Below are 14,157 nucleotides of genomic sequence, written 5' to 3'. Positions count from 1 at the left end.
CATGAGTCTGTTGCTACTCAGTCTACATATGATCAAACAGTAAAATGCAATGCTGAATTACAGGCACTTCAGATTTTACATGAAAACATTTAATGACAAATAATTATCAATACTGAATTATTTAAAACTTTTTATTTCAATACATCTGTGAATTATAGAATCATAGAATAGTTAGAGTTGGAAGGGGCCTTTAAAGGTCTTCTAGTCCACCCCCCTGCAAGGAGCAGGGACATCTCCAACCAGATCAGGTTGGTCAGAGCCCTGTCCAACCTGACCATGAATGTTTCCAGGGATGGGACATCCACCACCTCTCTGGGCAACCTGTGCCAGTGTTCTACCACCCTCAGTGTAAAAATTTTTTTCCTTGTATCTAGTCTGAATCTGCCTCCCTCTATCTTGAAATTATTACCCCTTGTCCTTTCACAACAGGCCCTACTGAACAGTCTCTCCCCATCTTTCCTGTAGGCCTCCTTTAGGTACTGGAAGACTGCTATAAGGTCTCCCCAGAGCCTTCTCTTCTCCAGGCTGAATAATCCCAACTCTCTCAGCCTGTCCTCACAAGAGAGGTGCTCCAGCTCCCTGATCATCTTTGTGGCCCTCCCCTGCACCCCCTCCAAGAGGTCCATGTCTTTCTTATGTTGGGGGCCCTAGAGCTGGATGCAGTACTCCAGGTGGGGTCTCACGAGAGCAGAGTAGAGGAGCAGAATCACCTCCTTCGACCTGCTGGCCATGCTTCTTTTGATGTAGCCAGGAAGTTGTTGGCTTTCTGGGCTGCAAATACAGACTAAGACAACTTAGTTCTGGTACTTCCTAACTGTAGCATGCCTGACTTCATAATATAATGAGATTACTTTGATACAGTGAAGCTTTATCTGTAGTTAATTTATTTATTTAAATAAAACAGGAATATCAAACAATTGAGTATGTAAAGTAATTCTGCCAAACACACTTATTTTTCTCAGCACAAGCTTGTGTTGCTGCAGTTGATGCAGTAAGGATGAGCATTTGTAAACTGCCACTTTGCAAGTACTACAGAAGAGCTAGCCATTGCTGGAGTCAATTTAATTAGGGAACTTTTAGCTATTCATGGGTGTAAGTTTTGTGACCATGGCTATGATGAGATGCCTTCAAGAATGGCTCCAGAAAAACTTTGACAGCTTAGGTCTCCCTGCACCATCCACTACAGTCAAAAACACAGGGGAACACAGCAGAGAGACCACTGTGGTGGGTGACACAGCAGAGAGACTGCCAGTGACAACAGACCAAATACAATGAAATTTTTTAACTTCAGCTGAAGACTGCCGAGCTGATGGCAAGGTAACTCTGGGGGCAAGACAGCCCTGCAATGTGGACTACAGGTACAGCATTGCAGGTGGGCTGACTGGTCTCCACGCTCTGCAGAGCTTTACAGCACTGACTCTGTGCAATTAGTTTATTTTGATGCTGCTAGGAGGGCCTCCATTATTAGAGATTTTAAATTATGCAGGCTGCCCAAACCTCTCATTATCTCAGGTAATGAGGAGCTACTTGTGTTAATATACCACTGCAGTTCTGCTGCACAAGAATGAAACACGTGCTTTGCAGGGATGGGATGTTACAAGTAGCTGTAAAAAATTTCCTCAAGGAGCACAAAATGCCCTTCTCTGTTTTTTTCTTCTCTCTTTCCAGTCCCTGCCAAATTAGCTTTCCCATTGTCCTTGTCATATTCTTGTGTCCTACTTGTCCTTGCTTCTCACTGAATTTTTAACTCATTCCACTTATTTTTCCCAGGAAATCTAAGTCCTTGCACACCATGGTCCCTTTTTTAGTGTCTTTGTCCCAGGTTTAGCCATTTTTCTATCCCATTTCTGCAGGAAAACTCCTGTTCAGTCTTTGGCTGCAGAATACTACATTAGATAGAATGCAGGAATCTTAGTGCAAGATTTAGCGAGTCTCTATTAAGTGTTCATGAGCTGTAACATTTATAAAGGCTTGTGAATGAGCCTCATGGATAGATTTTGTGAAGAATGGCAGAAAGGCATATCTTTAGGAGAAAGGTCACTTCTGCCAAATGTGAAGTTAATTCTCAGGAAGTGGGGAAATGAGAGATTTTCAAAAGAAAGACTTCACCGCGAAAACCTTAATACAGCAAAACGACATATCTTTCAAAAATCTCATTCTTTGGAATGGTTACACTGCTTTGACTTGAACTTTTCTGAATAAAAATCTAGCCTATTCTTGTTAAGATTTTCAAAGCTATAAGTAGCTGAAAATAGTCTTAAATGGGAAGCATTGAGCAACCTTGTTATTAAAAAGTGGTACAGGCTATGCTAACTATACTTACTAACTTCTTTGCACATTAAAATGCCTAGCATGCTGCTAATTTTAGATAATAAAAATCCTCTAACAGCACTAAGTCCTCTGTCACAATGTCCCTGCTAGTTGACTATGAGATAAGAATTTGCTAATGCATACAAAAAATTACAACACTGGTGGAAACACTGCCGTGACCCACAAGTGTAGAACAGAGAGTCAAAAGTCCCTGAAAAGCAGACAAAGCAATCCAATGACACTAAAGTAATTTCAACCTGTGTATAAACATTTAGAGATTAATCAAATTCCAGAAAAAAAAAAGTTGTTTAAAGAAACTTAAACATATAACACTAGTCATCAGTTATTTCTCTATGGAACTTTGATTCTGCTCCTATTGACACCAATGAAGGAAAACAGGCTCCAAAGTCTGGCAGCACAGTAATGAACTTAAACAGTCTTTTTGGTGAACAAGGACTAGGCAAACCACTTTTGTAACTATAAGTTCTGCAAATGTTACTAAAAGATAACAATATTTTTTTTAAAAAATCCAAGCAGCAAAGGTGAATACCTTTCACAACGAATCATTGCAAAACTACCAAACCTTTTTATTCTGAGGGCCTCAGAAAGCACATTAGTGGTACTGCCTTATCTTATGATCTAAGGGTTTGTTTGGTTTGGACTAAAAGAAAACTGGAAAAAGCTGAGCTGGACTTTGAATAGCAAGTTAGGCAACTGGAAAAACAATGTAAACAGAATGTGCTCAATAACATATGCCTGGAATTGTATCCAGTTCATTCTATCCATCTTGAATCAACGGTCAAACTAAGACAATTAAAGATAAGTCAGTGAGAGTTTTACCACTGACTTCGGTAGGGTCAGAGTATATAAGATATAAGTTACATTCAAAGAAAATACTGTAATGGGCAGGAGAGAATAAATGACACCAGTAAAACACCCATTCTTGATGTCACACTGCCCTCATTTGCATTCCTCCAACATCCAGCAACATCATTTCTCAGCTCAACCTTGAATAGAACCACTACTGTGTTCATATCCCTACAGTGGACAGTCACTCAGTGTGCTGGAAGTGTATGCTAAGTTCTGCCCAGTATGCCTTCCATTCTTCACCTGAAAGTTAACACCTCATATGAGAAGGTATCCCTGTACCAATCATTCTTGCCACAACTTCAGTGACATCAGTTTCTGCATATGCCAAACAATTGTTGAACACAATGTAATTCAAAGCAATATGTAAAATTCACTGGAAAGTGTATTGTAAAACTTCTATGACTTTAACTTGCTGCACAGACAGTACCAAGTACTATCCATTTCTTGCTGCTTCATAAACTATCACAGATACTGGCCTCCAGAATAAAAGGAGGAAACAAACTGAAAAAAACAGTGAGAGTTATGAAGAAGAATTAAGACAGAGCTTATATTATGTAGGTAGTGGTACTTAAGAGTATTTCCAATTACTTTTTACTTATAATATGTGCAAAACAATCCCCAAACCCATAAAAATTTGCAAAGCTTGAGCTCACTGCCATTTTTAACAATATGACAGACAAAAGTAGTCACAAAGAATTTACTCACCCAAACCCAATAGCTACCCAGTAATTTCGGACACCCTGGTGTGGTCCCACCATAGGAAGAATGTCTGGAGAATAGGTGATAGGACCCGCAATTGTGTTTACGATGTCAGCATTTTTCAGAACTGGGACCATTTCCATAGCAGCCTCAATATGCTCCATTATTCTGTCTAAATCAGACTCAAAAAGTTCTTTTCCAAAACCTGCACAAATATTTGACTCTTATTATATACTTAATTACACTGAAAATACTTACATTTTAAATACAATTATGCAATCTACATATATAAAAGTTATATGGAATTATCAGAGAGTATGTTCAGGCTTTTGCCATCCTACATGAGAAAAATGGTGTGCATAAGTCCCTAGTTACCTGCAGGATCAAATTTATTGTCATTGCAGCTACATTGTCCTTTATACATATTTGTTGAACCCTAAGGTCACACAAATTCAACAATGAAGTAGAAAGGAAGTGAAGGAACAGAAACTTCCTTCCATGGTAGCAAGACCCACTTGTTTTTCTCAATATGCTAACAAGTTGGGGAAGGAAAGAAAGATGTTGCCTGTGTCGGCAATTTCCATGGTGTTTAGTGAATTACTGGATATATTTCAGCCTTCAGACTGGGCTCTAAGCATTATTGCACATCACTCTGCAGAGGAACTTGACACTACTGCAGACAATAAATTCAAGAAGCTGTGACAGTGCAATCCAAACCCCAACAAGGCTGATGCTCTTCCTTAGGGAACATGTTGTGTTTTTTTTTTTAAACAGCAACACTATTGACTTAATATAACTTTCTATCTAGAAGTGAATAGAAAGCTGAAGCCTAGATACAACACAGGAATTTTACTTGTTTTTTCAATAAGCAGCAGTATGACATGGCTGGGATTTTTTGTACAAAAGTTCTATACAAATCTACAGCTCTCTTGCATTTACATCCAAGCACAGCATTTTGTCTAAGACATTTCTTTGCTGTATCTGTTTTCCTATTTAACAACCACATTATCTTTGTGGGAACAGCAAAAATCCAAAGCCCCTGTCAGTATGCTGGATAGAATTGTAGCTTAGAAAAACCCCTGTTCAGTTACAAAAGACTACATAACACAGATTTGGTGACTGCATCTAATCACAACACACGGGCACTTGTTCAGAGAGTAGGGTAAGACTAAGTTGTAGATGGGTGTTTTCTGCCTATTTCAAATAGGCTTTTTCTTGCTACATTTTAATGTCTATTTACTGTTACATTAGAGTTCTGTTATTTGGAAAAAAGTTTCCGCATAACAATCACACATTGCAAATCGGTTCTATTTTCCATCATGTAAGGCAGCATGACAAGCTGGGATTTATACACATTAACATGTGTGATAGTGCTTATCAAGGTTAAAGATTTAATATTCTTAATCACCTGGTGGGACTCCATTTGTTACCCATGAGTCCTGCAGCTTCATCTTTTCCTCACTTTCATATGGACCAAATAAAAGACCATCCCTTTCTTGCCTTAGGTAATATGATCCTTCTAAGTCACGAATCACAGGCAATTCTGTTTTTAGGGCTTTCACTTCAGGGATAGTTGATGTGACAACATACTGATGATGAACAGGTATAAGAGGATGTTGCAGGCCAATCATCTTGCCTATTTCACGGGCCCAGAAGCCTAGAGAAGACAAAAAACCAAAACAGAAATATTCAAAGACTAATTTCAGTGAATGGAAAATAACATTAAAACATTTGCAGGAAGCACTGCGCTTTACGGAATGTGATGAAGTAATTTTTTCCATACTTTTAATTTTCAAATTATTTTGCATATTATCCAGCAAAATTTTCCTCCTGTGATTCCATGTCCGTGTTCCTAATTATACTACCATATATTATTCTAGTATACAGATATTAAAATAAATGTAATTGGAAAAATATAAATTAGGCTTCTAAAAGTTCAGAAGATAGTTTAATTAACAGTCCCACAAACCCCATGTAGCAATCAATTCATTATGATGTCCATATCGGTGAGTAGTCAGCATGCTCTCCCATAGTTGTCCATTTAAAAGTTCTGATATGGAGTGTAACCAAGAAAAGCAAGCAACAATTTCCCACCTCTGAAGCCTATACAGGCCCTTCACGTATAATATGACACATAGAGCAGAAGGCATAGAGAAGACACAGTTCTTCTCTGTTAAGGTTCCTCCAAACTAGCTGTTTCCAACTTGTAAGATACATTCACTTAGTGTGGTACCTGTGTCAAAGTCAAGGAGTGGAAGCCACTTAACTGTCAAACTTACTAGTTTGAGCTCTGCATCACGGTTCTTACCTTTGCTGTGAAGCTGCAACATACAGACCTGGGAACCTGAGAGATGCAGTTGACTGGGATGGCAGCTGCCCTAAGAAGCCTGGAATATCTCTCAGCCCCACTCTCCTGACTCTTTAGATCAAGGAGTGGACATCTCAGAAGTGGCAATGAAGGAGGAAAATCCAATGAAGCAGGACTTCCAGGTAAGTCTAGGAGTGAGGGTTGGGAGAAGGCAAAATGGAAGAGGAGAAAGAGGTAGCTGGACCTTCCAAAAAGAAGGCTATGTGCACCTAGGAAAAGAACGCAGGTCACCCTGGTTCCTGTGTAACCATCTGACTCCAAACTGCTTATGAAAAACTACCTCCAGCAAAATTTGCTACCTTACAGAGCTGTGCTTTCTCCTGTAACTTATACTCATGATGTCCAGCTTAACATACAATTTTTCTTTCGTTTTGCTGCTTACATGTCTTACCTAGACGCTCCTAGCCCTCTCTTCAATTCCACTCTCCAAAATCTGTTCAAAATTTAGCTCTCAGGGCCCTGAGGGCAGTAACAGGCATTAATGATCCTGAACAGCTTTATCTGGGACTTCCACTCATACTCCTGCTCATGCTCCCGGGAGCCCCGTTTCAGGTCAGCTCAGGGCTTTCAGAACCTGTGTGAGCTGGATTGATGGCAGGCGTGCCTGTTTACAGCTCTGTCACAACCATGCCCGTGCCTGGCCATGGACCTCATTGATCCAGACCCTGACCGGGGACTACTTCCCAGCCTGACCTCAGCACAGTCTCATCTCTGTGGTCCTGTCTGTTGATCACTGGGCAGTACCTGACCCTAGTTACTGTTACCAGACCTTATCCTGACCTGTGGATCGTCTTCGGGGCTTGGCCTCAGTTTGCCTTCACCACTACGGATCCACCCGTGCCTCATCCCCACAAACTCATCGGGAGATCTAGACTATCGGCTGGCCCCAGCTGCTGGTCCGGGACCTGCCTTGCTCCCTCCCTTGTGCTTTGTAGGACGGAGCCCTTGCCAGCTTGGCCCCTGCCCTGCCAGCCATGTCACCACGCTCGGCTCCCTGTCCTGCGGGGAGCAGCCAGCCCACGCTGCTTGTTGGCATTACCTTGGGAGCACATCCTCTCATCTCTGGCATGGCCTAAAGCCAGGGCAATTAGGACAGCCGAGATGGGCAGTGCTGGCCTTGTGCCATTCCCCCAGTCAGGAGCGCTGTCAGTGTCTTATTTAATATTACAGTTCAGCCTCAGGGTCTAACACCCATGTTGTTTAAAAATGTGAAGTTTCTGAGGAAAACATTTTCTGTGGTGACTCACTTGACAAGTGCTGACAGCCAGATAAAGCAAGGGAACAGGAAATCCAGGATTGCGATAGGGAGTTTTGCTTCTTAATGGCATCCTCAGCAGCTGGAGGAGACTCACTGACAGAACACTTCTTAAGTCAGTTAAATCAGCTCAAAGAAGATCATGACATAGTCATACAGTGACTCAGAACATCCTTTAAGGCTACTGAAACCTGATTTATGCTCCCTTATACAAAAAACCAAGAACAAAAAAATCTAATAAATTTTAATTTCTAGCACTCTGCAAGGGTTTTCTCCATTACACATGACAAATACAAATGTGGATTTAAGAAGAGGCTAACAATCTTCAGGGAACTTCTTTTGATTTGAGCATTTCCATGTCACCTACAAAGAAAACTACTTTAAGAGAAGGTCAGCTAATGATCCACAAAGGAGAAAGAAAGGTGAAGTAGCAGAAAATTCCATCTCTAGTATCATGCACTGTTTTCCTGCCAAAATTGCTTGGACTTAAAGAGATATTTGGAGAAGAAATAATGCTCTGGGAATGCGTTTCTAATAAGTTCACTATTTTGCTTACTCATTAAAATAGAATGAGTGGGAAAATATAGAGAGCAAGCATATTCAAACTCCTCAGAGAAAATAAAAATGGTAGACTTAATTTTAGGTCTTTGAAATGTAACACTGTTTCTTTCAAAATATTATTAAATTTCTTAGTCATTAAATTTGCAGAAGTACATTACAAACACAGCTGATTTTAAATTGCTTTTGAATTAAAGGCATACAGTTTAGGTTTGCTCAAAATCAAATTGTAAATATTGTACTTCTAAAAAACACCACTTATGATAAGTGCTTATTTAATTGCTTGGAATAACAACAGCTGACATTTACTAAATGAAAAATATTACAATTTCTTTGTTTAAGGTTTTTGAACCATGTTCAAAAGCTATTACAAACACAAAAATGGCAAAAGAAAAAATATATTCCCTGAAACAAAATTCCATTTGGAAGCAGATGCCAAGTCCTATCACACATAGTGGAAATAAACGAAGGCATAAATTGTATCTTTAGGACATTTGTAAAGATTAAATTGTAGAGTTTACAAACATCTGATGCTCAAATATCTAGTGGTAGTAGGACTTACCATATCTGTTGAACTATGTAATCTGACTATCTCTTGTTTTTAAAAAAGATAAAATCTTCCATCACTATGTATGTATAAACGGTTGTACATACAATGTGTACATGTCTGCAAATGTGTGCTTATATACACATACACATAACAGTATATATAAATTAAATTCACTATTTTTGCAGACTTTGATCAAACATTCCATTATAAATAGGCTGCAAATCACTTCAGCAGGCTCAACACCAGTTAGTTCACGTCAGGGATTATTTATTAGGCATCTGCTTTCTTCCAAAATGGAAATCTCACATAAGGAACAGCTAAAGATTGGTTGAAACTAGTTTGTTCCAGTTCCACAGCAGATGTCAGTTGGGGGATGAGGGGGGAGAGAGAATGTAGAGAGCCTTCTGGTATATCTTTCTCTGCTCATATTGCAACATGAGCCTAAAGTATGAGCTCTGAATTACACCAGTCATGATCTGCAGTGGAATAAGGCAAAGCTGAGAAGAAGAATGAATGTTAGCCAAGAGAACATTTATAAGAGATATGTGTTATGCAGTATTGATTTCACATCCTTAGCCAGAATGTTAAGCAATATGTGCTTCAAATGTTCTTTTTGGCTGAGTAGTTAACTACACAAGAGAATTAACTTAATATATTGTTGGTTTAATAACTTATTAAATAAAAAATATTACAATTTCACAAGGGCACATTCTTATCTTTGCAAATAAACTTTGAAAAGCATTTATTAGAAAATTCTGCTTAATGTCAGCTTGATACATAAGCCAAAGAAAGATAACTGCAGTGCAAAACTAGAAGGAAATTACTACATCTGTGATACTTCATCTATATGATGCAGAGCCAATGGTTAGGACTAATGAGTGTCTAGAAGTTTATGGACTAAATAAGAAGTTTGCTTGCCAAAAAGAGCTGCCTTTCCATTCCATAATCTTGGATCATTCTCAGACCAATATATCCATACTCTGTAACAAATGACATAAGGATCCTATTAGTAAAAGAGCTTGTGATTTTGTAACTCAATGCTGTCTCACAATTCATGCCTAAAAGTCAGGAACTGACAGTCCAAAGGCAATCAAATATTGACCCCTTTCATCTTCTAAGCGCTTGACTTTGCAGTCGAAATAAAAATCCTACAATTTGGTTTTCCTATTTCTATGGTTCCTTGCTTTCTAAAAAGCATATGAACTCTTTTAGTCCTCTTTCTCTCCAAAGTATCATTATGTGGCACTGTATGGAAATCATGGCAGTTCATGAGCATGCTTAGAACCTCAAGGTGAACTTTTTCAGATCCTTGTTATTTTACCTACGCTTATAGCAATAGCAGGTGATCACCTATGTACTGGAAGCATATGATGAGAAAGCACACTTTTAAATGGGTTTCCTAGTTAGTCTTTGCTGAAAGCCTCGAATGATCTAACATGGGGCTGTCTAAATCCCAGACATCCTCTCAGAGTTCAGCCCTTTTATCCCATTCACTCCAAATTTCTCTCTATGTCAACCTTATCTCTTCCCAATTCCTGCTTGTGCCATACCTGCTCTTCTCTTCTGCTCAGTCTCAAACTCTGCTTTTCGTACCCTAGTCCTTACAGCCTTCTTACATCTGTCATTTGTCATATCCTGTCCCACCTGCCTTCTCTTCCTTCCAGTCTACTCCCATCTATGTCTCTCTTGCTACTCCACCATCTTTCATGCTCAGACAGCTCAGGCAGCCTCAATTTTCTGGTTTCAATTTCACATACAACCAGTCCTCAAGTATCCTTCCTAATCTTTTTGTCTGAAAAGCTACAGCTCCAGTTCCCTCAATGAAACATGTTAGATTCCTTTCAGCTATCCCCCTCTACGCTGTCATCCTCCCTGTTGCCATCCTCACAGTCCCTCCAGATTTGAACTTCCTTATTCAGCAAGTCCTGTAGCACCTAAGTATTCCACTTGCTGCTAGTGCTCCCAACCACCTCCAGGAACCTTTCCCAAGCATTTCACTCTCCCAGTCTATTCTGCTTCGAGTACAACTCACTCATAATTCCAATTGTCAGCCATGGTTACTCTACCCACCAACAAAAAGATTCCCTATCTCACTCAACTTCTTGATTTTATCCACTTTGCACTAGAAATAGATGCTTTTTTATTTTCCATTGCACAGATGTAAAAAGGAATTATAAAGACTTATCCTTGCTCTCAGTTCACTTGTTCCATCTGAGCAAGTAGAGAAAGTCCTCCTAAGCTCCCTACTGAAGTCTGATTATTCACTGAGATGGGATACATGAAAGACTCATGCTCTAAAAATGCAGATATGATTCAGTGTGAGATAGATAGTCTGTAAAAATTTCATTCAAATGGTAAATATTCAGGATGTTTTCAAACAACTGAAAACCAAAAGAAGTAGAAGGCACGTTTCATGTAAGAGGTGCCAACAGTTTCATTAATAATATATTTTTCTATAACTTGTATAAAGCAGCATAAGAATAAGTTAAGTTTAGATTGAATACAGGTTTTTAGACCTATCAATTTGTTTAGGAAAACAAACACAAATCCAAAGGACTCTTGCACAAAAGCTCTTTGAAGCAGAAACATCAGTTTGGCTTCTTTAACTCAATGAAGAATAGAAATTGCATAGGTAAATACACACCCTTTGAGTCAAGAAATTCTTATTACATTAAAAAAATGTATTGTTAAGCCAAGCACATGTTTAAAATACTACTCAAAGCGCAACAGAAACCTTCTATTTCAAGGATATGTGGATAAAGTTAAATCTTAGAGATAATACTGAAATAGGCAGGGTTATCTTACTTGCTGCAAATCCTTAATGTCTTCAAAAAACCAGTGACGACATTTCTACTTCATTTGTACATCCCTTTTCCTTTCATAAGTACCTCTCATAAGATTTTAGAGGACAATATGCATAGACTCTAGCCTGTGTCTTCTACACAACTTACTGTAGACCAGTAAAGGTCTCTTCTGCTACTACAGCCTAACAAGACAGTCTGACTAGTAACTGCTGGAGACAAATCAGAAAGAAATATTATAATGCCTAGTCAAGGACTATTAACGTAAGAGCTAAATTTTCACAACACTGTGAAGTAATATGTGCAAAGTCTGTTTTACCACAAACCAAGTGCATAGTCAAAACCATGTATTACTTATTCCTGTAATCCACACAATTCAGTACAGATGCTCTGTGTCAGCTGGTTTGTAAAGCTGAAGAGTATACAAATGCTTATGTTACCTGCAGCATTCACAATTCTCTTCGCTCGAATTGTTCCAAGTGGAGTTTCAACATCCCATGTCCCATCTGATCGGGAGTTCAGATTAGTCACTTGGACGGGGTAATTTAATTGGGCACCATATTTTCTAGCTCCTGCAGCCAAGGCCATAGTGAGAGAATAGGGATCTATATGACCATCTCCAGGGTTATACAGGCCAGCTAAAACCTAAGTGGAGGTAAAATCCCACAAAATTAAAGAAATTAAAATTTATCAAAATTAACTATTTTTTTAAACACTTTATTTCTTGAATGCAGTAAACCTTAAGTCAAATCAAAACAAATTTTCAAAATATATAATAATATCAGACTTTCAGGTAGCTAACTTACCAATGGTGTAAGGAAGTAAAATTTCTCAGTTTCCCCACCCAATCAAAGGCTGCAATGCTTTAATATCATAGTATTACATACACATAATAATTAATAGTATGCACACTGGCATACAGTATGCACAAAAATGCATGTGAGTCTGATTTTAGTTTATAACATCTTTTTTCACTGAAAACCAAGAATTTATTGTACAAGTTGTAGAAACAGACCTTACATCTACATATCTGATAAACTAATATTTAACTGCAATTGAAGTTATTTTTCATAAAACTAGGTTCTTTACCGTATCCATTTTCAATAAGGGAAATAGCTCTTGTACTTTCTCAGGTGTGATTAGATACTGCTCTGTTGGGTGCCAACCAGTGCGAGTCATTTGGTATTTGAATTCATCCACCCTGGTGGGGGTTGAAGCAATTCTGATGCTGCCAGGCTGATGAAACCCCACAACCTAAAACAAACAGCAGAAGTGAACTACTGAAAGAACCTTTACTTATCTCCATAAATGCATGCTCCTATCCTGTGGAAAGCCTAGAGGAATTTTGCCATTAACATCACTGAAAAGAGACTCAAATAAGTCAAATGCCCTTGAAGGAACAGAACTTAGATGCAAACTCCTAGAGTAAATTTTTTTTTTAAAGTTATCCCATTAACTTCCTAGGTTAATATATACTGTCTTCAAAACAGTTGTAAAAGGCTTTTATTGAATGTCATGATACTATTATTTTTATTAAGATTTGATAAGTATTTGAATTTATACACTCATACACTTTCAAAAGCAACATCAGATACATTTCAAAAGTAGATATGTAATAGTTTATATTAAAGTCTATCATCTGCATAATCTTCTGTTGCGATGAGGCAGAATAAATTTAACTAAGTATCTTTATTGACACAATGAATAAAGCACCTACCTTTTTTTCCTCTTTTTATTAAAGTAGGAATCCTTATACAGCTGGACAATGAATGCTCGCTTTCTTATATACACTATTTACATCACCTTTTCTGTGTTACTTCACAGGACGTTAATATGGCTGAATAAGTCTTTTAGTAGAACTCACAATAACAATCTGTTGCAGTACCTTATCTAGCTGAGCAGCAGAACGAAGAAAAAAGCCTTTTCTTACAATTATCAAGTTTGTAGACTAGTACAGTGAGGATCATGAAATTTCTGCTGCTGTCTGAAGCAAGCATGAGTTTGGTAAATGACATCTATATGGCTGAATGATGCCAGATAAAAAAGACAGTCCCTGTGTTTCTCTGTGTACCCGTTCCTTAAGTCACTAAATAAAAACACATGTGTGAAAGGGATGGGAAGAATTGCAGCAATCTTCTCAAGTACAGACAGCATCGTATCACATGAATTTTTTAATGGACTTGTTTACAGTAGGAATGTCTCATAATCAATCCGTTCATTCCAGATCCTTGATGCTATTTTAACTTCTATACTGAGCTAAAGCTGCAGACTCAGTTTGCTGAGCTTCTGAGATGTCTGATGAAAAATATTTAGAGGGAACTGGGAAACCATCTGAAATATTTAGTGAATAAGCACCAGACTACATGCAGGCAGGAGAATATATTTTCATAAAATGGGAACTTGATGATAGTCATGAACATGCATATAATCAACTCCAAACTTTTTTGTAAAACTTCAAAATGTTAACATTGATCTGAATTAATAATTAAAAGGTTAAGGAGATTACCTGTCCAGTCTCTTCTTCCAGCTTTTCATAGAGTTTGATGCTGTAAGAATGGATTTTCTTCAAGTTTATTCCAGGATGAAAATAAGTAGTTAAACCAGCCTCAAATAAGAAATAGGAACAACAATACAGAGATATGATTAGAAATGCAGTGTTTTCTTTCCCTCCTTCTAACTGTCATTCAGAAAGAAACTGTCAGAATACTATAAAGAAAAGCAACACATGGATAGAGCCAACTGCTAC

General features: G+C 38.3%; 1 protein-coding gene across 1 annotated transcript in view; it reads right to left on the bottom strand.

Annotated features, from left to right (window-relative positions):
* DMGDH (dimethylglycine dehydrogenase) overlaps nucleotides 1-14,157 on the bottom strand; it is a 46,777-nt gene that overhangs the window by 23,723 nt on the left and 8,897 nt on the right. The window contains exons 3-7 of the mRNA XM_086771482.1: nucleotides 13,918-14,016; nucleotides 12,501-12,665; nucleotides 11,852-12,056; nucleotides 5,288-5,536; nucleotides 3,886-4,084 (exon numbers count right to left, since the gene is read on the bottom strand). Coding sequence (XP_086627608.1) covers nucleotides 3,886-4,084; nucleotides 5,288-5,536; nucleotides 11,852-12,056; nucleotides 12,501-12,665; nucleotides 13,918-14,016 — 917 coding nt within the window. The remainder of the gene's footprint in view (nucleotides 1-3,885; nucleotides 4,085-5,287; nucleotides 5,537-11,851; nucleotides 12,057-12,500; nucleotides 12,666-13,917; nucleotides 14,017-14,157) is intronic.

Source organism: Chlamydotis macqueenii, chromosome Z (assembly GCF_036417535.1).
Source record: "Chlamydotis macqueenii isolate bChlMac1 chromosome Z, bChlMac1.mat, whole genome shotgun sequence".
In the NCBI taxonomy this organism is placed as follows: Eukaryota; Metazoa; Chordata; class Aves; order Otidiformes; family Otididae; genus Chlamydotis; species Chlamydotis macqueenii.
Note: the sequence above shows the minus strand (reverse complement) of the source record. Positions and strands in the feature narration are given on the sequence as shown.